Consider the following 25,498-nt stretch of genomic DNA (forward strand, 5'->3'; position numbering starts at 1 on the left):
GTATCTTTATATTGGATTGAATTTTATTTTCTCATTTATATAAGTGTTAATTATAAGACTTTAATATGTTTTTCCTTTTCATCTTCAGTTATAATTATCTCAAATTTTTCCTTTTATGTCAGTAATTCAATTTCAATAGTATTTTGCCTTTTCTTTAGTTATTTGTTAAACCTGTAATATGATATTTTGTTCCTCAACTTAAGTCTCATAGTACTATTTCTTTCATATTCTATTATTTTATTTATAATTATAAGCTTTCATTTATAATAATCATGTTCTATATAACACCAAGTAATTGTGAGCAAATACCTTTTGTTTCTTGATTTATATTTTCTTTTAGATTGTGTTTTTTTTCTGTGCTGTTTTTGTTTTTTGTTGTTTGCCTAATGCAAAGGTGCTTCTTTTTCTCTGTCTTATGCTTGGACCACTCAGCCTGGACCTTCTCTTTGCTCGGATACAGAGTGAGTAATGCAAGGGGGTCTAGGAAATGTAGTTTTTTGTTTTCTGAAAGTCATTTGTGCAAATGAAACTTAGGAGCTCTATTATTAAAGGAAGAATTGGAAACTCAGTTGGCTTTGCTGCATTCAGTTTTCCCTTACCTGTAGGTGGGATGAGGCTCACTCCCAGGATGGGACTACTCTTGGGCTTAAGATGGCTACCCCAGTTCAGAGGGTTTCATGGTCCCTTCTCTTCTCTTCCCACCAATTTCCCCTTTATTTGGGGAATTAAAAATAGTTACCTACCTGGCTGGTGTAGCTCAGTGGATTGAGTGCAGGCTGCTAACCAAAGGGTTGCAGGTTTGATTCCCAGTCAGGGCACATACCTGGGTTGTGGGCCAGGTCCCCAGTGGAGGCCACACAAGAGGCAACCACACATTGATGTTTCTCTCTCTCTTTCTCCCTCCCTTCCCCTCTCTAAAAATAAATAAATAAAAACCTTTAAAAATAGTCCCCTAAATAGCTTTCAGTAGTTTCCACTTCTCACTCAAAAAAAAAAAAGATGATAACATCCTTTCAGTTTGCAGAACTCATTTGGTGGTGTTAGTGAGAGTCCCTGGGATTCCTCTGACCCACCTGGGTATATCTGTCTGGGAGTCAAAGCAGGTGAGAAGCCAGGCTTCTGCACCTCTCTACTGCCCAGCTGCTCTAGCGTTTTCCATTTGTTGAGTTTTGGATTTTGAAGTTTATTGAATTAGTCAGTATCATTTAAAATTGTTTCTGGTAATATTTTTGCTTTTTTAATATTATATTTATTCTTATCAGGATAAGGAAAATTATTTTGTTAATGTTTTTTCTCCATTTGTTTTTATTATTTATAACCCTCCTCCCAGCAGTTTTATTTCCCTCTGCTTAATTTTCTCCATTGCACTTATGTAATGCAGTTAAGACTATTCGCTATTTTAATTAAAATACCTCTAAGGTGTCTTACTCATTTTCTGTCTTTCTATATTTCTTCAAATTTTCCATTCTACTATCATATTTTCTCTTTTAGCTGTATAAAATAATTTTTATTATTTTAAAATTATCATTTTATATGTAAAATACAATCTTAGAGGGATGGAAAATACTGGTTTATGATTAATCTTTTCTTTTTGAATCAGCAGCCAGTCAACACTAGGTTTTCAGAGCTCTTTCAGTAATCCCCAAGCTCTACTATTCTGCTTTGCTAACTGATTCTGTGGGTGGCCCAGTTATGTGCCCCAAATTGATCTTTAAGTTTGGCATCCACAGAGCTAAGCTTATATGTCATGTTCAACCAGGTATCTAGAAAGTTAATCTCTTGCAGTTGTTGGGAGATGGGCTGCTGTGAGACAGTGAAGGAATTCTCACATAATAAATCCTATGTGGTAAGGATATTGCTATTAAGTAGAGATAACAAAAAGAGAAATGTAGGCAGGATGATTGCTTGACCTAAGAGATAAATATTAGAGGAGATCTCATTGTATTATAGGGAAATTCCATAACAAGCAGAATGTGAAAGAAATTTTGGAAAAAACTCTGATACTAACGCTCTAAATTTTTGCTCCAGAGGAAGAACCTCCTGGTAGGTTAAACTACCTACAACTTTGTCTCCTCACTTCCTATTTCAATTGAGGTCCTGGATGTTCAGCATGGCTTATGTTTTTCCCTAAAGATTTTATTTATTGATTTGTTTAGTGAGGGGGAGTGAGGAAGAAAGTCAGAGAAACATTGATAGGTTGCCTCTCATACATGACCTGACTGGGGATTTAACCCACAACCCAGGCATGTGCCCTGGCCAGGAATTGAACTGGCAACCCATTTGTTACTTTGTGGGCTGATGCCCAATCAACTGAGCCACACTGGTCAGGGCATGATGGCTTCTTTAATCCACAAATTCTTATTTAGTATCTACTGTGTGCCAGGAACTATTAATTCTATGTGCTGCAGAGACGGCAGTGAATTAAACAGACAAAAATTATTATCTTTATGAAATTTGCATTCTATTAGTGTAGATGGTTAACAAAATTCATAAGTAAAATATATGCTATACTAAAAGGCAATAAAAACTATGAGAAGAAATAAAATAAGTAGTAGAGATGGGCACTGTGGGTAGGGGTAGGGTTCTGGGCAATGTTGGCTTTCTTTTCTTATGTTTTGGCCACATATAGGCACAAACCCTTCTGCTGTCTCCCACTTGGGCAGCTGAGATGCGTGGGGACTTTAAAAATTACTAAAATAACTCAATGCCAAATGACTAAGTATTAAGGGAAATTCAAACAGAAAAACACAGTACATGGGAGAAGTATAAAAGTTTCCTCCCAGGACTTGCAGAGCCTCCTCCCTTTTACGTACTGCCACCTAAAATCTTTGTTCTCTGGACACAAAGGGATGAAATAATTCCATAGCACCCAGATTCCTCACTTCTCTCCTGACCCGCCTCCACCGGTAGGATGCCCCCTTACAATTCAATGTGCAAGAGTCTCATTTTTGACAGGAGCCATTTCATCTCATTTATCTCACCCAACTAACTGCTCCCCCTAAGTTATTTCTCTTCCTAAGTTATGATTGATTTCCATAACTTAGACTATTTCCAGTCTAAGTTATGACTAAGAGACATCTTGCTTCCTTGTGTGGCAGGCACAGCAAATAGTCTCATCTACCTTTCACAGCAGGAGTGTGGCTTTGCCCTTGCAAGTTGTGGCAGAGACACTCACTGCTTATTGAATATACATGTGCTCCCTGACATTGGAGCGATGATAGAAAGACTATTCTTACAAATAATAGAAACTTAGGTGAGAAATATATATATAAAATTAAGCATTGACTCAAGAAAATTTTTTTTAAAACTCCAAAAATAATGTCTTTATTGATGGAAGGCTTGAATCACATCAGAATAATTGCAAGAGATCAGACTAAAATAATTGGGTCTACTTTAAGTATATCATATATACAAAGTCAAGAAGCAATTTCATCATTTTAAAAATTTCAAGGTTGGACAAAATTGGAGAGATGATAGCTCTACTAAAAATAAAATAATTTCCCAACAAAGTTACATCAAGGTCATTATTATTGCCCCCACCATGTCTCTGCGAGAAGATGCTAGGGTTTTGAAGAAGGGTGTGGAATTGGCTCATGACAAAATTTATAGGGTGGCCCTGATTGGCATGGCTCAATTGGTCAGGATGTTGTCCCACAAAGTGGAAGGTCACTGGTTCAATACCTAGTCAGGGCACATGCCTGGGTTGAGGGTTTAGTCCCTGAGCAGGATACGTATGAGAGGCAACTAACTGATTGATGTTTCTCTCCCTCACTTTCTCTCACACTATCCCTCTCTCTAAAAATAAAATAAATACAATCTAAAAAAGTGAAATAGAGAAGATGTCTAAATCACTGAAAGGATCATCATAAGGAACCAGCACCTGGAAAAGTTATCCCATTCAGGCCTCACAAATGCAAGACTCAGTGGTGACTTTGTGGTCAGCATGCCCGTTAATTCTGCCAGAGCAAGTGCCTTTGCAACTCCATTAACAGGGCAGTGGTAAAATTAGGTATTGGCTAGGAAAATCAGACATTTACTGAACCCCCTCATCATAATAGGTACCATGCCATTCAGATGTGGAGACAGATGGTCTTTCTGTATAGAAAACCCTCTCAGCAGTCACTATTGGACAACAAAACTTTATTACCTGACAGTTGCTCACTTATTTGTGACAAAGACCCTAAGGGACAAGATTAGAAATCATCAAAGAAAGATTAAATAGGACTTGTGTAGTTTTACTATCAGGATTTTAACATCTTCACAAACTGCTCCTTCCCTTCCTCCCCTGACTGCCCTGTGGTGAATCAGAGTATTTGCTCTGTTTCTGTAGCACTTTGAAATTTTTATACAGCAAAATATTTCATCAGCTCTATCTTTCCTTCTCAGAAAAGCCCATGTTTAGGCCCCTCACAAGTGATTAGGCAGAATAGCCAGAGTATTTCTGAGTGGGATTTCTAATTGACCAATTTTACTCTGTTTTCCAGGCTGCTCTGCACTCAGAATCTTCTGAAAATTGCTTTGTGAAACCTGCAAGGATGTTCCCCCACCTCTGATTCCCAAACCACCTTTGGAAGCAAGGCAAACTCACGCACAGCTGATTCAGTGTAATTGCAGGCTACGTATGCTTCTCACACCTAAATGGGTGGGATACAGGTCACCTGGGGATATTATTAAAATGACTCAGAAAATCTGGGGTGTTGCCTGAGACTCCGCGTTTCTAACAGACATCAGGTACTGCTGCTGGTGGTTCTTGAGTAGCAAGGCCCTGCGTGAGAATCTCACAGGATAATGCAGGGTTGTGAGATGACAGGAGTAATGGAAAGGAGATGGGACCAGATACATCCTGGACTCTAATGCAACTTCTCTAAACTTTGGATTGCTTATTGATAAAGTGGAAGGATTAGAGAACTTACCTCACCTTGAGAGCTGCTTTGAAAACAGCTAATGGTTGGTCTCAAAATAAAGTTTACTGCCATTACATAGAAGAGTTCCATGAAGCAGGGTTTACTCTGATATGATGGGATCAGTTCATAGGACCTTTACTGCTGACAATTAAGTGACATGTGTGGGATAACACAATGCTCTCATCTGTATCACTTTGCAATGTTTTTTTTGTTACGTTAGAAATGTCAGTTATCATCCTGATCTCACGTGCTTCTTGGTGTTCAGTTCTACTCAATCTGAGGCTCTCTTCACTCAGGTTTCTCAACTTCCAAGGTGAAAGATGCTTAAGATCCCTTGGTGGATATAGTTTAGGAAAATAGAGCTAATTCTTGACAGAACTGCTTTTCAATGAAATAGCTATAATTACCATTGGGAAACAGAAGTGCTATGAAATGTTGCAAAATCCATTTGATTTGCAAAAAGATATAGTGCAATTCATCCCTGCCGGCAATTAATAAGTTAGCAGGTAAGACAAGAAATGGAACAACAAATACTTTTCATGTTTTAAGTTAAACGTTTTAATTATGACATTTAATTCCTGACTTTGGGAACTACTGTATGGTGATTCAGCTCATTCCTCCCAATAAGAAAAGGCTAATTTAGTTGCTAACTTGGGATAAGAAAGGGGTGAAAAGCATCTATACTTCAGGCCTTCTCAAACAATGAAATAGAGATAATATTAGTCCAAGGGCCTAAGCATTTTTCAAAAAGTATTTCTGGATTAAGTCTTATAGACTCCTTGCAAGTAATCATGTTTTTGGGAAACATTGATAAGGATAAATACAATCTAAGTTCAGTAAAGCGATCACCAGCACTACCTTTATCTCTGACTTTTTTCTCTAAGCAGAGAGACCTAAAAATCCATCGAGTAGGGAAAATACCCTATTCTTGTTAAATCTGAGGAGGCACAAAAGGTATAAGCATCCAGGGAAAAGCAGAAATGTTGATTCACTGCAAAGAGTTGGGCAGAGCAGCCTACCTCGCATGGAGTTCCTATGCTTTCAGAAGTAACTTTTCCTATAATCACAGGAAGATAGATAGAATTATTCATCTGTGGATAATGAGGCCAATATTGTACAAGTTTTCAACAAGGTCCTATTCAACATGCTTTAGCTCAACACTTCCATTGGTTTTGTTGTTGCTAATATTACTACTACTACTACTACTACTACTACTTTGGTCCCAGATGAAATAAAATTTTTCCTAAGAATTACCATATGGCCAGTGGTAATGCCATGATCAACTTTATATCTAAATTTAGTAAGGCACATGCATAAAGACTGTCAGATTAACAACCTGTTTTCTTGTTGGCAAGAACACTTGCCAACAGGTATTTGTGAATTTCATTTTTAAAAAAAGAAACTTTACCAAATGGAATATAGAACATCTGACACAAAATTTGGCATTGGAAATCTTCCCTTTCCAATGGAAGGCTAAATTCTCTACTCATTATCTTGAGAAGTGTCCAATTTGGGTTGGTATTCTACCTTCAGGAAATGTCTTCTTAATCTTCTCTTCTTATTAAAATATTACTGTTAAAAGAGAACTTTAAAAAACCTTGAAATTTATTTGATGCTGGAATAATATCATTTTTTAACAATAACAAAGCTAATATAATAAAAGCCATCAGATTTGGGATATTTTATGAAAATGTTTAATTCAACTGTTTCTTTGGAATGTAGTAGTCATAGTTTGGAATTTAAGTTACAGTTCAGTTCTATGCAATTTTTATGCCACTCAGTGTCTGAGAATACAAGTGTCATTTAAAGTTAAGGCTTCACTGTTCATTTTGAAACAATTTACAAGTGTCATTTTTGTCATAGAAAATAAAAATTTCTGTAAAAAAAATTTGCACAAAATTTTATGATGGTACAAAACATGAAGGAATAATATACCAGTAAAATGACAACATTTTACTACAGAAAGTTTTATAGATTTCAATAAAGAAAAAATATGTTATTTTACACCTTTAAAAATTATGAAACAATCTAAAATAATATAAACTGAACATTTTGCAACACTGCCTTTACAAATAACTTTATAAACATATAATTTTTAAATATATTTATCAGTGCAAGATACTTTAAAATTTAAAGTTTCAGTATCATTTTTCCTTGGATGAAGACAACTTTAATTCTATTGTCTTAAAAAAAAATCAAGTCTTAGTGCTTATGTCCTGGTATGATTATGGCAACTGAATGAATGCCTCTGGGGACGAAATCTATTCTTCTTTCATAGTGGTCAATGCTTTCCTGGAAATAGAAGACATTCCCAATCCAGTTAAACAAAGATGAATGTCTCCTCCATGATACAAATGCAGCTCCCACAAATGTTTTTAAGTGAGACCTATAGCAATGCAGGAAGGGAGGGATATCTGAAGGTTCTTAGGTACGACATGACATGAACAGACCGAAAACAACCAAAGACTTCTCTGCATAAATTAACATGCTGCCTGATAAGATATTGACTTCCTCGAGTTGTTAGCAGCTCAGGTCTTCCCAGTCCCAAGGCAGGCCTTTTCTTTGTGAGCAGGAGGAAGTTTCTAGAAGCATTCATTTAAGTCTGTTTTCTCAAGGTTGCTGCTAAATGGATTTTGAAAAACATTTGTTTTGACTTTGCTAATTTTTTATACCCCAGATACTTCACTGTCAGGCACCAGAATTTCTAGCCATTTTCTTAAATCAACTGTTCTTTCTTTCATTTTCTTGTCTTACCCAAACCAAAACAAGATGATCTTAGGGAACATTTTTGCCTATGTAGATGTAAAAATCTCTTATTATTGGACATTTGAAGAATTGTATCCAGTCCTTTCTTTGGGTCTCACTTGAAAGTCAGTTGGTATTATTTCTCCTCTCAAGTTGTCACTATTTTTATTAAATGCAAATATTTCTATCAAAGATCATTTTGATGGGAATAGACAGACAATGACTTAAGGAAAAAAGATACTGTCACTTTAACCAGTCAACAAGAAAACCAAAGTTAGACTTTGGAGGGCAGAGTTAGAAATTTCCCTTATTTATTTATTTTTAAGCATAAAGTCTAGTAAAATTCTTTGCCATTGCCAGCAGGTTAAAGCTGCAAGTTTCTTTTCTGGACAATGGCAAATGCTTAAATTCTAAGAGAGAGAAAAGACAGAGATAGGAGAGAAAGAGTTTACATTTGAAAATACATTCCATATGAAAGAACCGTAGGAGAGCATATTGCAGCTTTATACAAAAGGATCAAGAGACATGAAATCGAACTATGGAAAAAGCAGAGCAATTAAGCCACACTGCCAAATACTCCCAGCCCTTGCCTTCCCAGGGGCTATTGTCTCACACTAAAATATACTTTCTTCTTAGACAGTGGCCCACCGGGGTTTGATTCAGAAACTGGGCTTTCACCAGAGAGGATAGAGCAGTTTAATGTGATACAATGTGAACCAGTACAAACAAAAAGGCACTTCAGAGGACATGGACTAGCCAGTGCCGAGGATTTTCTGTTGTGTTTGTTGGCAGCACACCCCGTTGCCAGCAGTGTCTGGTGATGGTAGTTTTCTGTATGAAGTTCACAAGCATGAGGTTTAGTACAACACTGGAAAACATCAAGGAAATTTGACAGTATTGCTTTGTAAACAGAGCTGACACACTATGTTGATACCGATGCTACAGAACTTCAAAATAAAATGTTCTAATCCTTCTTTGCCTATCACAACACGGGCAATTACACACAGGTACAGCAGCTTCAGGAGTCCACTGCAATGTGGTTATTCTAACATACTCTAGGCAATGGGCTACAGGGAGCATGTCCATCGAAAGGGCCCTAGGGATACACTTGGTGCCAGCATCTTGGATTTGCAGTTTCTGAAAAGTATCCATAAAAGGAAGAAGAGAGAGGGGGAGTCAAAATGAATCATTTAAGTCAATCATACTTGGTCTCAACACCAGCATTTGCTTATTCAAATTAAACCAACAGAAAAAAGCTGACTGTACATGATTCTGATTGTTAACACAGCTAACTTGTTCATATCTGTCGGCCATACTCTTTGAAGCTCCTGAGAAAAGCCTGGCTCAGCGTCATCAACGCATTTCCCAGCCTGTCCAGTGAAAGATCAACATCAAGTTGCTCTTATGCCCTTCTACCTCAATTCTCCGACTCATTTTCATCTGTCTGCCTTCATGCCTCCGAGTAAGTACTTTGTGTGTTCAGTTTGTCTTTTTTCAACTTCATACCATCCACCAGTTCGAAATTATAGTTCTCCAGGGCAGATAAGTTTCTTTCTGACATCCCATTGTGCCAACAGGCGCAGTACAGCACAACCCCACAGATAGCACCCAGTAGCACACCCAGGGCACTCATGGCTATGATGGTGATGAGGATGGGGTCCAGTGTCTTCAGCACATTGCCTGGCTTCCTGGAGATGTTCTCATCCCGTTCTCCTATGCCCTCATATCCTTGGGTAGTCCCTGGGGAGAAAAACAAAATTGGCAACATGAGCAGTGCCAAGATAACAGATGGAAGGCGAGAGAACAATAGAGAAAAGTAAGGATAAAGACAAAAACCACATGCTTGTTTTCTATTCTCTCCTCAGAGTCTGTTGGGGATTTCTGAAGTGGGGGTTGGCTCCTTGATACTGGAAAACACGCAGGTTTGAAATTCTCACTGTTGAGAATGGAGGTGTGGGGGAGGGTACTGGGGAGCTGTGGCCCTAACAGCTAGCCTAGCATATGGAAACAACCTATTCTAGGTAAACAGTGGGGTTTATGTTCTAATCTAATTCAGATTTCATGCAACCCACCATCTGTGCTAGATTGCAATCTCTGTTTTAAGTCCTTGGCCAGCTATAGTCACTAAGCTTAAACATTTAGTCTCACATTCGTCCAGCGGAGGATTTAACCATAACCCTGTGCATTCCCCTGATCCTACCCTGACACCAGGAAACCCTCTGAGCTGCCTTTTCCTGGGGGCATGTCCAGTGTCTGGCATGGTTGACACATGGCTTGTTCTCCCACATGTAAAGATCTCCAAGTCAGGCATGTTTCTCCCAAGTCTACAGTGGTTTTACTCAAGAAAGAGATCTTTCAGAACAAGGGAATGCTTACTGCTGACATTTAAAAAGGGCTATGTATGGCTCCAACCTAGAGACCGAGTTTGTGCCATGCTGAAAAGAACATATTTAAGAATCAGCATCTGTGCAGCCCTGGGGGTTTCACTGGAAAACTCATGCTACCCTGCAATTCAGTCCCTGGAGAAATGTTTTCTTTAGAGTAGAACATGAGGGATTATGAACATGGGTTTTGAGTCTAATTAATTACCTGGTACTAGAAGCGAGACTAAAATGTTAATGCACATTGTGCATGGTGTTTACTTAGGGTGTTCAGATATACAAAAGTCCAATCAAAGAAAACTAAAAGTATGAGATGCAAGTCCCTAAACAGGAACAAACAAGCCCTGGGGCCATATTGATATTCTCTCCCTTGATAAAACATTGTTTTGAAACAACCTTTAACAAAGTTTACATCTCAGAGCAGGCGATGCAGCTAAGCTAAATGAGCCATATGTCTCTGTCAAGTCCAAGTCTGGCTATAGTAGGACCACATTGCTAAGAGCAACGGACATTGATGCTGATGAGTAGTGATGGGACAAGTGTCCAACAATTAACAGCTGCTGGTTGGGAGGCATGGAAACTTCTGGAAATAAAATAACACCAGACAAGACCTAACTCTGATCAAATGTCTTGAATTGGATCATCAAGCAGTGTTAAAAATTTTTTTTTTCAAATAAATCAGTCTCAAGTTGGAGGCTACCACCTAAATGGTCATGCTACTTCAGACAAGCCACTGCCCCAAGCTTCAGTCTCTCATCTGAAAATGGGGATAAATATACCTCAGAGAGCAGCTGCGAGGAGTATAGAGATAACCTAGGTGGCGAGTAAAGTGCTCGGGGGCAGACTAGCTCCTCAATGAATCCTTACCATCATCATCACAAAACTAGGGCCCCAGTAGAGGAAGATGGTAATAGATGGACCAAACTCAACAGACTGTCACAGACATGGGGCTCCATTGCTTTAAAGACCGTCTTTAGATACCAAGCAGTCTCAAGTATTTAGATTGGTTTCAAATTACAGTGTGGAAATCACTGCAGGTCTTGGGTATGTCTTGGTCTTCACTAGTTTTCTGTTTCCATTTATAAAATGAGCCTGATTCCCTTCATTACCCTCTAAGTCCTCTTCCAGCTTAGGGAGGAAAGGGCCTGGCTGGCACCCCACCCCAGGCCTCAACCACCTGCACAAGCCAGAGTGCCAGAGTCTTTCAGCTTCAGGGCAGCTTAGATTGCACTGTGACAGAAAATTCTCCTATAAATAGAATGAAAGCCACAGAAAATCATTTAAAAAATTTGTCAGGAAGACAAATTTACCTGTTTCATCAATTTTATTTTCTGGGTTCTTTTTATCCAGATCTGCTGGTCCTGACAAGTCAAACAAAATTGAAAGAAATATTTGAACACCCAACAAAATACAATCACACAAAATATATAAACCTTACACATATACACACAGGCATACACATGCTCATGGCTCATCTGGCTTTTTGCAGTTTGAGTACAATTGACCCACCACACAACTATGGAGTGATAGAGACACTGTGAAATGATTATGTAGTGGAACTAAATCCAGGTAGGTGGCAGTGAGATCAGCCGAGTGAGCTGTTTGGGAGTAGAGAAGGGTGGAGAAAAACAGTCTTGGCATCTGGAGTGTGGGAAATTTGGTGAAAATAAGAAATTAAAGTAGAGTTGCTCGTATGGCTACCAGCCAGTGCCATTGTAGGCAACAGCTTCCTAAGTTTGATGAGTGTTGGTTTGGTTTCCCAGAAACTATGCCAGCTCTTTGAGGCAAGAGACTGTGTCCTGTGTCAAAACAAAACAAAACAAAACACAAAAAATGAAAACAAAAGTCTCTGGCAAAGTGGAGTTCCAGCATCCCTTATGGTTCTGAGTAGAGACCATGGGATTTTCAGTACTTTGTTCACTGCTATATCTCCAGCATTTAGAACAGTGTCCAGAACACAATAGGAGCCTCTCAATAAATATTTGATGAGTGATTATATAATTATCCTAGACATCTTTTTAGCGGTACAGCAACAAAGAGTGTTTAATGGGGCTTTAGCTGTTACTTTCTGAGTATAGTGCCTAGTGACAACTACAGCAAAGTACACCAGTCACATGAAAAGGAAAGGATTGTCAGGATTCTCACAGAATTGTCTCAGGCTTCCATATATTACTGGGAGCACTGGATGATGCTTTGTATATAGTAGGCCGTCATTTAAAACTTGTTGAGCTGAACTAAATTTGTTTCTTTGTTTTAGTTTGTGGAGTTTGTTCTACATTTGTAAAACATCACCATCATCACTCCCACTCTGGAACAGGAAAGCAATGGTGCTATATGCACTGAGTAATTACATGTAATATATCTCTTAACAGCAGTGTAGACTTGGATGTGGGGAATTTGTAAAGTAGTTGCAACTCAAATATCCCCTTCTATGAAGATTTGCTAACTAGTGTGACATTAAATATATTTCCTTACATAGTATAAAAAAGCAGATTTTATTTACTGCTCTTTTATGTTTCCCAATTTCTTGACACTATCAAATTATTGTCACTTTAGGGATTATGTATATTCACTATGTTGTGTTTAAAAAGCTTTGTAAATTGCTGTAGTAACCAAAAACCCATTATAGCCAATGGGTCTCCTTTGCCTTAAGTCCACCCAATAAACGTATTCCATTTAGTTACAATGAACATCCTATTATATAATAATACATAACAAGAATTTAAGTGTAATAAATGGGGCTTAAGACTAATTACTGTTCCATTGTGTTGCCATTAGTGATGCTATTTATAAATCTATATTTAAGGATTAGAAAATATGGATTAGTTAATCTGGCTTTTATTCTATATATATGACAGACCAATAAATAAATAAACTTTGAAATACTGGGCAATTTCTAAATTTAATTTATTCTTTTAATTTATTCTTATTCTTCTTTTTAATTTATTCTAATTTAATTTATTCTTTATTCTTTTATTCTTTTAATTTATTCTTAATTTATTCTTATTCTAATTTATTCTTTTATTCAATTTCTAAATTTAATTTATTCTTATTTTAAATAAGTTAAATTTCTAAATTTAACTTATTCTTTTAATTTATTCTTATTCATTTCAAATAGTTTAGAGTCAGAAATACCTACATTTTTATAATACAGCAAATAATTATGGCTTCTATGATTAATTAACAGTATAAATATTAAATTCACTGTGATCAAAATTTTCAAAGGCCTGTTTTGTTGTTTATGCACACAAATATTTAGAATTATCCAGATGTCTGAGTTTTCCACTGCTCATTAAAAAGTTTTGGCATGGCATATATAGCCTGTAAACTGAGTTTTTCTTTGCTATGATCTTTGGAGTTCACATCATTATGTAGTTTCATAGGGACCAACCAGACATTCTAAATGACATAGGTTAGGTAATGGGGTAGCTAAAGGTAAACTGTCCTGATATTTGCCCTGTTGCACCAGAATATTGATGTCACATGATATGCTCATAGACCACAGTGAAATTCCAGGTCTAGATGAGCAAGACAGAGCCCATCACGTGGCAAGAATCCTGCCCTGGGCAAGTGCTCCACTGGTTTCTACAGAACTGGTACTTACGTGCACAATCCTCTTGTGAGATGTGGTTATTGATACTAATGTCATCCACTGCAATTCCGCCAAGGTTTCCTTTTCCAATTTCGCCCTCGAAAATCACCTAAAAATTAGATCATTTCCAGTATTAAAATGTTCAGTCCCAAGTAGCCATGTTTACAAATGCTTGCTCAGTTCAAGTTATGGCACAGAATTTCATGAAATTTCACATTACCGCATGCTTTACTCAGCAGTCCATACTAACTGCCTGGGAATGGCATAAAACTTGTCCTCACACTTTCTTTTCATAATATAAAATTTAAAACTGAAAAAAGCAGGAAATAAAAGGAATGTTCATTGTGATAGTCCTCAAATAGATAATAAAATAACATATTTGCCCCTTTCTCAGTAAATTGGTTCTATTCCTGTAATCTAGGACACTGAAATATGCTACTGAGATTATCATCATTGCAACAATATCTCAGGTTTGGGAAACCCCTGAAATAATTTTTGGAATGATTCCCATATCTCATTTGATAATCTTAGAACATGAACCCTGTGTCTCTGAAGCAGCCACCCTCCCCACCCTGGGAAGGGGTTTACCTGGTAAAGTTTCAGAGACTTATGTAGCAGGACACGTCCTTCCTTCCAGTGGTCTCCTTGGTGTCCGATGGCCATCCAGACCAGTTGGTCATACTCCTCTGGCTTCTGGTAGTGCAGCTTGACTCTCAGCGTACCCACATGTGAACCAGACATGTGATACCAGAAGGTCATACAGTGGGCAGAATTCTGGGAATAAACCACAGGGCTCACCAGGCGAGCCACTTTGCCCTTCTGATTTTCATCAGCTTGAGAGTAGATGAAGTTGCCATCTCCTGCTGTGACAAAAAATGTATTAGAGAGAGTGCCTTAATTTATGACTCCTTTGTTCTTTTCTTTAAACTTCCACCACTCAAAACTTCTCTCTGGGGCTGAACACCAAGAACCCAAACCTACAGTGGAAAGGGGGTGGGGTACAGTTGTTGGGGACCCAAGGCTCAGCTATGAACTGCTGTAAATGGACACACAGTTGGGACAAGGCTGCAAAGCAGTACTGAGACATCATTTGTTCCAAATGTACTGTTGTATGGATGTGGACTGTGATCCAAAGTGCCTCTGCACCATTGAAAGCAGACCAAAAGAATAGAGCAGAACTATTTTCATGCTACTTTAAGATTGCTTCAGCAGCACCTGTGTGAACACAGACATGAAATGGAATGTAGTTACTTAAACATGTTCTTATTTATCATTCAAGCAGCAAGGCTTCTGGTTGATGGTACTTTGATTACTATAACTGCTTGATAATAAGAAAGCTGATTTTTTTCTAAATAATCTAGTGATCTCACCCTCACCCCCCAATTCATATTAGTTTCCCCTGGTTTATTTTAGTGGCTTATAAATTCCTGAAATAAATCCAAGAGCTTCAATCTCAACTGTGGGAGGCAGGGTTCTGATTCAAGGAGAGGCAAGGTTGCATTTTCAAGGCTTATTAGGAAGTGGCATTTTGGCAACATAAGACCGTTGTGGAGCTGTGAGGACTTAGTTTTGGCTTTGCTTTTAATTACCCACAGTGGGAACATCACCTCCTGCCACCACCTGGACTAACACACAACTCACATTTCCCTGTTTGCTCTGCAAATAGAAATTGCCTCTTCTCTGCCTCACCTGATAAAAGTGTGAATCTGGTGCTCAGGCCTCAGTGGGCAGGTGGGTGTTTTTTTTTGCTGTCCAGGAGATGTGTATTTGTGAGGTACTGTAATTTTTCATTGTGCACACATGGGCAGATCCTTGCATCTGCTCACCTGTGTCAATAGTGTCCAGGTGGGAGTGGATAAGCCAGCAGGCAGCTTTCTTCCTTCATCTGGCTGCTTATCTGAGATTGCACTGAAGCATGCTTAATGAAACTGACAGGTGGAATAAGAAAAGGAGGGAGCAGATAAAAATCACAGCTCCAGTATTATATTTGATGCTCTCAGTGCTTATGGAGGCTCCCCGGTGACTAGGCTGACCAAGTCAGTCCTGGGGTTTGTCTTATTTGACTAATTTAGCAAGTGACAGTGTCCTGTCTGGGAGACAGTGCCATTTCACTGAAATGAATAGTGGATCAGTCTACCAAGACATATAGTGAACAGGTAGAAAAATGCACCCATCTTGCCTCTACCTCCTCCCACAATCTTGTGGGAAAAGACTGCAGTTGGAGATCTGTAGAGAGGAAACATGTTTATTGAGCCCACGGAGTTGATTTGGGCAAGTCGGAGAATAGGTGCAGACAGAAGGTAGGTGGACATGGGTAGGAGGAAACTTGTCTGAGAGGTCTGCTCCTCTGCTCCGGCCTTGGCCCTGCTGCCATTGTGGATTTTAAAAATTTGATCATGTTACATTTCTGTTTAAAATACTCCTCACTGCTGTTAGCCCACCCCTGTCCCGTATCTAACTGCTTCACACGGAAATCTGTACAAACCACATCACTGGCGATCCGCTGGAACACAGACCCCTCCCCTTCACATCTCTGCACAGGTCATTCTCTGTTCAGACTGAGCTTACAGTGTGTCTGAGAGAGGACTGCTCTCCTTGACCCCTCCTGTCTTGCCATTCAAGATCACTTCTGACAATGGGCTTCCTCACTTCACTGCACTGTGATAGTTTCTACCCACAGCCAGACTTAGAGCTCTTCAAGGGCAGGGCCACCCTTCTTTACACATGAGTCTCCGGTGCCCAATACATCTACCATGTAATAATGGGGCTGCTAAGATGTCATGTGCCCAGTGAACCAGGCGAAGATTCTGGGTTTCAGGAATCCTCTCTGAGGAGGTACAGAGCTTCATTCTTAGAGGTCAAGTGCAGAAAAACAAGTGGGATTCCTTGAAATAAATTCAAAAGGATAAATGCAACAGGATATTGTACCTCGGTAGTGTTAGGTTTAAAAACAATCTCCATGTCTGATTTGCAAAGTGCCATATCCCATGGCACATTGGTCTGTGCACATGTGAGCTGTGCAAGGTCCTCCACCTATATTTCCTCATGTCAACAAGCCCTGCCTTTCAGATGTCAGGCTCACCCACTGCTCTCGGCAAGTGATTGCATTACTAGTGCTGCAGGCAGCTCTTGCCAGTCAGGGCAGGCCTGGCACTAAGCTAAGTAAATCTGGGTGTCTGGGAGAACAAAAAACACAGATCCTGCTGAAGAAATCCCACCTCTCAGCTTTTACCTTAAGACGAGCCCTCCTCTTCTGATACTCAATACACACAGTGCTGATATTTTCCCTTTCAGGGGTTCTGTCACAGCTCTGGGTCAGGAACTCTGTTTTCATTTTCTCTATTAGTGCTTCACTTCTGTGAGCCTTTCAGCTTTTGTCTCTGGCTAACATTGCTTTTAACCTTTTTTGAATGTCAGATCCCACTGAGTAATTTTGCTCTACTTTGCATCAATTTTTCCACCATCACTGCCTTCATTCTAGCTAACTGCATTTGGTTAATTTGATGTCATTTATATGTGCCATTTACAGACAAAGTATTTCAACTTTTCTAAAACTGCTTGTCTTGAGATTAAATTGAAAGTATCTCAGAATTGAAGGAGTCCAATTTTATCCAATTTCCTTATCATTCTCTTTATTCACAAATATAGCTTAGGTAAGGAGCTAGATGTGGTGGAAGGAGGCCTAGTCAACCTACTTAATGGTTATATTCACTGAGGAAAAAGTGAATAACCAAATGGGAAAGGCATGAAGTACCCTCTGCCCATCCATTGGCTCACTGACCCATTGGCCCAAAATACCAGCATGGGGGAACTTTGCTTAATGAGATCTCTTAGAAACAGCAAATGCCCCTCTGGTATATCTGGGGGAAGCCAAAACTGAGTAAGCAGTCTTGTGAGCATCACTGACTATGGGAAGTATTTGTGGGTTGGCTGCTCCTTGTGAGTGTGTATGTGTGTTTGTGCAGGACTGCTGGTTCTTTATACCACTCTTCAAATTGGGGAATGAAATGACTATGAAGAAAACAAGATAGGGGGAGAGAGAAGAGTTCACTGGAGTGGTTGCTGTCAGTCCCCTCCCACCCCCAACTCATCCCTCTGCCACCAATTAGAGGAAAAATAAGACAGGGCGGGGAGGGGAAGTACTGTGACCTGGGGTGTGGTGAGGTTCCTACCTTCTCAGATTTAAAATCACCCCTAAAAGAATAAGAACCCCACTCCACCCTGATCCTCTTCCACTTTAAGGATTCACACAGAACAAGAATAAAGCTCATTTATTGTTTGTTCATCTGTAAATAAATGAGATGATGTAATATATGTCTGGACTTCCATCAAAATAGTCCAGAGTCAGGAATAATAAAATGAGATTTCTATGATTTGATCATTGTTAAAGTTGGAATATGCACATTTAGGGTTTGTGTTACTATTTCTTTTCTACTTTTAAATGTTGAAATTTTTTTCATTGAAAAGGCTCAGAAAAAATATAGGACAGGTAATATTTCACACAACTTATTTACAAATATATTCACAAATATAGCCCAGTTTGCTGTATTTCAGGAGATCAATCGGTTGCCCAATTTAATCAGCATTTTCTGCTACTAAGTATTAGGGAAAGAGATCTTGTTAGTGCAAGATCTCTTGTTAGTGCATCTTCTGGTAGTGCAGCTTGACTCTCAGCATACCCACATGTGAACCAGACATGTGATACCAGAAGGTCATACAGTGGGCAGAATTCTGGGAAATAGAACTTCAGGAAATAAAAGCATGAGTGAATGCTCTTCAGTATTTTCTACACCCCACAGTTACACCTTTAGTTCAAAGAGAGTAGGCCACAGTGAACTTTCCATTACCTGTGTGATCCTGGATTGGTCCTGTTTTGCTGGTCAACACACTCCACCTGAGCTGCACATGATTGTCGTGTTCCCAGTGACAGAATGTCTTGTGAGAACCCCAGCCAAATTCACAGTTAAAACCATATGTTGGGAACTCTTTGGTGGGTGGAAAAGAAAAATAGAGACAAGCAGAAAAAGATAAATTTAATCATCTAGGTCAGAAAGGCCCTTAATTCATTTATGGAAAGCAGTTTATACATATGAGTTAATGTCTGTTTGAAAACTCTGGGAAAGCCACAAAATCCATAATAACCAGGAAACTCAAAGATACACGGAGATGTCAAACATTTGAAAAATCACATTTAGAAATTTTTTAAAATCCAGCTTCATAAAAAAAATTATGGGAGAGAGGGTTAAGATGGCGACAGAGTAGCACCAAGGGAACCCAGTTCTCCTGCATCTGGTGGAAAATCTGGGTGGATCTACCGAAGAACAGCATAATCAACCAACAGTTCCCCAACATTTATGAAAATAGGAGACCAGAGAGTGTGACAGAGGAACCAAACAGCGGCAGGTCAGCAACGAATCCAGACCGGGAGTGAGGACAAAAGCGGCTGCGCGCCCCGGCCTCTCAGGCTGCGGGCTGTGCCCCGGCCAGGGCGTGCCCAGGGCAAGCGAACTCCGGTGGAGCGTGAGTACCGACGAGAATTGGCGCGCAATGGGGGCTGGCACCATCAGGTGGAAACAGGAGCCCCGTCTGAATCTAGGGCCCGGGCGCTGGTGACGGAGTGAACGCTGGAGAACCGGCATCCTGTGGACCTGGACCGGCAACACACTCCGTGGGAGAGAACGGACTCTCCTCTCCCCGTCTAGGTAGGCAGATTGGTGCTGGACAGAGACCCGTGGGCTTAAGTTAACGTAAAGGGTGGCAACTGCGAATGCTGTGGTCGCCAGCCCGCCAGCCCGAGGGATTTAAGAAGGACACTGGCATTGCTGGTCTTTTGGGATTGGGCTGGGCTGAGAGACAGGCTTTGTGGAGAAGTCTCTATTGGGAACGCCTGGGTCCTGCAGGGGACGGAGAAGGACGTGCCGGATGTGGGACACAGGCAGCCTCACGGGGCTGTGCACGACCACAGACCAATCAGCAGCCTGCTAGCCGGAGCCTGCAAACCTGCCCTCAGAGACGCGGCAACCAGAAAAATCGGTTTGGAGAGTTTGAAATCAACAAAGCACTCCTCGGGAGAGAGCCGACTCTCCCATCCCCGTCTAGGCAGGCGGATTAGTGCCAGGCAGAGACCCGTGGGCTTGGGTTGGCATAAAGGGTGGCAGCTGCGGTCACTGTGGTCGCCAGCCCTCCGGCCCACCGGCCCGCCAGCCTGAGGGATTTAAGAGGGACACTGTCATTCCTGGTCTTTTGGGATTCGGCTGGGCTGAGAGACAGGCTTTGTGGAGAAGTCTCTGTTGGGAACGCCTGGGTCCCGCAGAGAAGGACGGTACCGATACTGCGGGCCACAGGCAGCTTCTCGGGGCTGTGCTCGACCACAGACCAATCAGCAGCCTGCTAGCTCGCGCCTGCAAACCTGCCCTCAGAGACGCAGCAACCAGAAAAACCGGTTTGGACAGTTTGAAACCAACAAAGGAAGGGTGCTTCCTTTTTTTTTTCTTCCTCCTTCTCTAGTGTGTGTGTGTGTGTGTGTGTGTGTGTGTGTGTTTTCCCTTCCCCCCTTTTATCTCTTTTTTTCCTTTCTTTATTTTTTTTATTTTTTTCTTTTTCTCTCTCAACCTCTTCTGTAATTAATCTTATATCTTGTAAACTGTATTGTTGCTCTATCTTTCAATACTCTGTCCCTCATTTCTTTTCCTTTTTGTCCGGTTTTAGTCCTTCTGTTCTTCCCAAATTTTCCGCTTATTCCCCTTTTCTCCTCACTTTTGCGTGTGTGTGTGTGTGCATGTGTGTGTGTCAGATTGTTTGTTTGCGCGTTGCTTAGTTTTCTCTTGAGGTGTATTATTATTATTTCTGCATTATTCTTACTCCTTTTTTCATTTCAAGAATATCTTTGTATCCCACCTCTTTCTGTACAGGTTTTTTAGTCCTGGATGGGTATACTGTACTACCTGACAGGTTCCCACTGCTCCTTCCTCCACAGTGTTTTGCTGATTTTCTATACTTCACGTGCTTTCCTTTGCTATACTACCCAAGCTCTATAACCCCCATTTAGACAGATCACATAGAATCTATCACGCGAGTGTTCCTCTAATATTAGTGTAAATAAGGGCTGTTCTGTACAACAGTAATACTTCATAACACATCCCTTGGACCTTAGACCACCTTACAGGTGCCTGAATTCTATTACTCTATTTACTGATGCGCTAAACCCAGTTATTAACCTGTACTGTCACCTTACCTCAAATCTGACCACCAGAAACCACACTGCTTTCTAGATACAACTCACAAGCCCCCCCCCCCTTCTTAAGAAGACACTTAACTTATGCCCACCCTTTCCTAAAAGTGGTAAGCTGAGTTGAAGAGCACGGTTAACTCTATACATAGCCTAGAGATTGTCTATTTCTTCTCTGCCCACTGTGTCTGTAAATAACATAAAATAACCTTCTGCTATCATAAACCATTTTGCCTCCCCCACAACTGATCACGCACGCGCAATAAAGAAAGGAGTAGGTGGAAGCAGAGAACAACAAGATACATGCAGAAGACTGCACCGGTGACTTTCACAGGTATCCTACCACAGAAGTTCACACCATAAATCCAGCGAACAAGAACAGATCAATTTAAGAAGCGGAGGACAACAAGAAGAGTATCACAAACAATGGGAAGACAAAGAAACGATCCCCAAATGAAAGAAAAGGAAGAAGCCTCAGAAAGAATACTAGATGAAATAGAGGCAAGTCAACTATGAGACGTGGAATTCAAAGCACTGGTTATCAGGAAATTCAAAGAGCTTACAACGAGCTACCAGAAACTACAGGGGAGCAACAATGAACTCCCTGCAAACTATACCAACATGAAAAAGGAAATAGAAATGATCAGTAAAGGCCAAGAGGAAATGAAGAGTACAATTTCTGAACTGAAGAACACAGTAGAAGGTATGAAGAATACAATCCATATGGTGGAAGATTGCATAAGTGAGACAGAAGACAGGATAGAAAGAATCTCCCAGACAGACCAAATAATGGAAAAGAGAATCAGAAAAAATGAGGAGAATTTAAGAGAAATGCAACAAAACATGAAACGTAATAATATCCGAATAATAGGAATACCAGAAGGAGAGGAAGAGGAACAAGGGATAGAAAACCTACTTGAAAGAGTAATAACCGAAAATTTTCCTAAGTTGAGGAGAGATAAAGTCGCACGAATCAGGAATCTCAGAGATCCCTAGCAGGTGGAACCCAAAGAGGCCTACTGCAAGACACATCATCATTAAAATGGCAAACCTCCAAGACAAAGAGAAAATCCTAAAGGCAGCAAGGGAGAAAAAAGAAGTGACATACAAGGGGGTACCAATAAGGCTGGCTACTGACTTCTCAATGGAAACATTCCAAGCAAGAAGAGGATGGCAAGAAATATTCCAAGTAATGAGAAACAGAGGCCTACAACCAAGGCTACTTTACCCAGCAAGGCTCTCAATAAAGATAGAAGGCCAAATAAAGAGCTTCCAAGACAAAACAAGTCCAAAAGAATATGCTTCCATCAAACCAGCTCTACAAGAATTACTAAAAGGGCTGCTTTAAGGAAAGGAAGGAAAAGAGAGAGACAGAGAGGAACACAGGTACATAAATGGCAATGAATAAATATCTTTCAATAATAACCTTAAATGTAAATTGATTAAATGCACCAATTAAAAAACACAGAATAGCTGAATGGATAAGAAAGTATGACCCACACATATGCTGCCTACAAGAGACCCACCTCAGGTCAGAAGACCATCACAGACTAAAAGTGAATGGATGGAAACAAATTTTCCAAGCAAATGGACAAGAAAAAAAAGCCAGGGTAGCAATTCTCATATCAGACAAAATAGACTTGAAAAGAAGGGCCATAAAGAGAGACCCAGAAGGTCACTTCATAATACTCAAAGGGAGAATCCACCAAGAAGACATTAACATCGTAAATATATATGCACCCAACATAGGAGCACCCAAATATATAAAGAAAATCCTTGAGGTCCTCAAAAATGGTATTGACAGCAACACAATTATAGTAGGGGATTTTAAAACCCCACTGTCGAAAATGGACAAATCTTCCAAACAAAATATCAACAAAGATATTGCAGCATTAAATGACACTCTAGATGAAATGGACCTAATTGATATATATTTAGCCCTCCATCCCAAAGAAGCTAAATACACATTCTTTTCAAATGCACATGGAATATTTTCCAAGATAGATCACATGATAGGACACAAAACGAGACTCAACAAATTTAGGAAAATAGAAATCATACCAAGCATTTTCTCTGATCACAAGGGACTGAAATTGGAAACTAACCCCAAAGGAAAAAACCAAAGACACCCAAAACAATGGAGACTGAATTGTATGCTATTAAACAACGAATGGGTCAAGATAGAAATCAGGGAAGAAATAAAAAAGTTTCTGGAAACAAATGAAAATGAACTCACAACGATCCTAAACTTATGGAACACAGTGAAGGCAGTCATACGAGGGAAGTTCATAGTGATACAGGCTTACCTAAAGAAAATAAAAACATTTCAAAAAAACAACCTAACCTGACGCCTCCAAGAACTTGAGGAACAACAACAAAGACAGCCCAGAGCAAGTAGAAGGAAGGAAATAACCAAAATCAGAGCAGAATTAAATGACATAGAGACTAAAAGCAAAATTCTAAGGATCAATGAATCCAGGAGTTGGTTTTTTGAAAAGATAAACAAAATAGAAAAACCCTTAAGTAGGCTCATCAAGAAAAGAAGAGGGAGGACCCAAATAAATACAGTCAGAAATGAAAGAGGAGAGATTACAACTGATACCACATAAATAGAAGGGATTGTAAGGAATTACTATGCAGAGCTATATGCCAAGAAATTGGAAAACCTAGGTGAAATGGACAAATTTCTAGAAAAATATAATCTTCCAAAACTCAATGAAAAAGAGGCAGAAAACCTGAACAGGCCAATAACAGCAGATGAAATTGAAGAAGTAATCAAAAAACTCCCATCGCACAGAAGCTCTGGACCAGATCGTATCACAGGAGAATTCTACAAAGCTTTTAAGGAAGAACTAACCCCGGTTCTTCACAGATTATTTCAAAAAATCCAAAAGGAGGGAAAATTCCCCAACACTTTCTTTGAAGCCAGAATCACCCTAATTCCAAAACCAGACAGAGACACAAGAAAGAAAGAAAACTTCAGGCCAATATCACTGAGGAACATAGATGCTAAAATCCTCAATAAAATATTGGCAAATCGCATCCAACAATACATCAAAAAGATCATACACCATGACCACGTGGGATTCATCCCAGGGATGCAAGGATGGTTCAATATTCGAAAATTAGTAAATGTAATACACCACATAAACAAAAGCAAAGACAGAAATCACATGATCATATCAATAGATGCGGAAAAAGCTTTTGATAAGGTACCACACCCATTTATGATAAAGGTACTCAGCAAAGTGGGACCAGAGGGAGCATTCCTCAATATAATAAAGGCCATATATGAAAAACCTACAGCCAACCTCCTACTCAATGGGCAAAAACTAAAAGCTTTTCCACTAAGATCACGAACAAGACAAGGTTGTCCACTTTCACCACTTCTATTCAATATAGTATTGGAAGTTATAGCCATAGCAATCAGACAAGAAAAGGAAATAAAAGGCATCCAAATTGGAAAGGAGGAAACAAAACTGTCATTGTTTGCAGATGACATGATAGTGTACATGGAAAATCCTATAGCCTCCACCAAAAAACTGCTCGAACTAATACATGAATTTGGCAAAACAGCGGGATACAAAGTCAATATCCAGAAATCAAAGGCATTTTTGTATACTAACATTGAATCGGCAGAAGCAGAAATCAAGAGAAAAATCCCATTCGATATAGCAAAAAGAAAAATAAAATATTTGGGAATAAATCTAACCAAGGAGGTTAAAGACTTGTATGCAGAAAACTACACAACACTGAAGAAAGAAATCAAGGAAGACACAAACAAATGGAAACATATACCGTGTTCATGGAATGGAAGAATTCACATCATCAAAATGTCCACACTACCCAAAGCAATTTACAGATTTAATGCAATACCCATTAAAGTACCAATGGCATATTTCACAGACATAGAACAAACACTTCAAAAATTTATATGGAACCATAAAAGACCCCGAACAGCAGCTGCAATTTTGAGAAAGAAGAACAAAGTAGGAGGGATCACAATACCTGATATCAAACTATATTACAAGGCCACTGTAATCAAAACAGCCTGGTACTGGCATAAAAACAGGCACATAGACCAATGAAATAGAACAGAGAGGCCGGAAATGAACCCAAATCTCTATAGTCAATTAACATTCGACAAAGGGGGCAGTAACATAAAAGGGAGTAAAGACAGCCTCTTCAACAAATGGTGTTGGGAGAACTGGATAGCTACATGCAAAAAAATGAAACTTGAGCACCAACTTACACCATACACCCAAATAAATTCAAGGTGGATAAAAGACTTAAATATAAGCCGGGAAACCATTAAAGTCCTAGAGGAGAGCATTGGCAGGAAAATCTCAGACATTCCACGCAGCAATATTTTTACTGACACGTCCCCTAGAGCAAGGGATATAAAGGAAAGAATAAACAAATGGGATCTCATCAAAATTAAAAGCTTCTGCATGGCTAAGGAAAACAGTATCAAGATACAAAGAGAAGCAACTGTTTGGGAAAACATATTTGCCAATGATACCTCAGACAAAGGTTTAATCTCCAAAATATACAAAGAACTCACTCGACTCCACTCAAAGAAGACAAGCAACCCGATTAAAAAATGGGCAGAGGACTTGAACAGACATTTCTCCAAGGAGGACATACA

General features: G+C 39.6%; 1 protein-coding gene across 4 annotated transcripts in view; it reads right to left on the reverse strand.

Moving 5' to 3' along the window:
• Window positions 1-6,582: 6,582 nt before the first annotated feature.
• NRP1 (neuropilin 1) overlaps window positions 6,583-25,498 on the reverse strand; it is a 215,660-nt gene continuing 196,744 nt past the window's right edge. For 2 of the 4 annotated variants that reach the window (XM_037039876.1, XM_037039878.1), the window contains 5 exons: window positions 18,470-18,607; window positions 14,211-14,485; window positions 13,635-13,731; window positions 11,341-11,391; window positions 6,583-9,389 (listed from right to left, as the gene is read on the reverse strand). In XM_037039876.1, the coding sequence (XP_036895771.1) occupies window positions 9,100-9,389; window positions 11,341-11,391; window positions 13,635-13,731; window positions 14,211-14,485; window positions 18,470-18,607 (851 nt within the window). In that variant the 3' untranslated portion in view covers window positions 6,583-9,099. The remainder of the gene's footprint in view (window positions 9,390-11,340; window positions 11,392-13,634; window positions 13,732-14,210; window positions 14,486-18,469; window positions 18,608-25,498) is intronic. The other 2 variants (XM_037039879.1, XM_037039877.1) reach the window with 1 other exon arrangement.

The sequence above is a fragment of the Sturnira hondurensis genome, unplaced genomic scaffold, assembly GCF_014824575.4.
Source record: "Sturnira hondurensis isolate 20B ecotype Veracruz unplaced genomic scaffold, ASM1482457v3 Scaffold0025598, whole genome shotgun sequence".
In the NCBI taxonomy this organism is placed as follows: Eukaryota; Metazoa; Chordata; class Mammalia; order Chiroptera; family Phyllostomidae; genus Sturnira; species Sturnira hondurensis.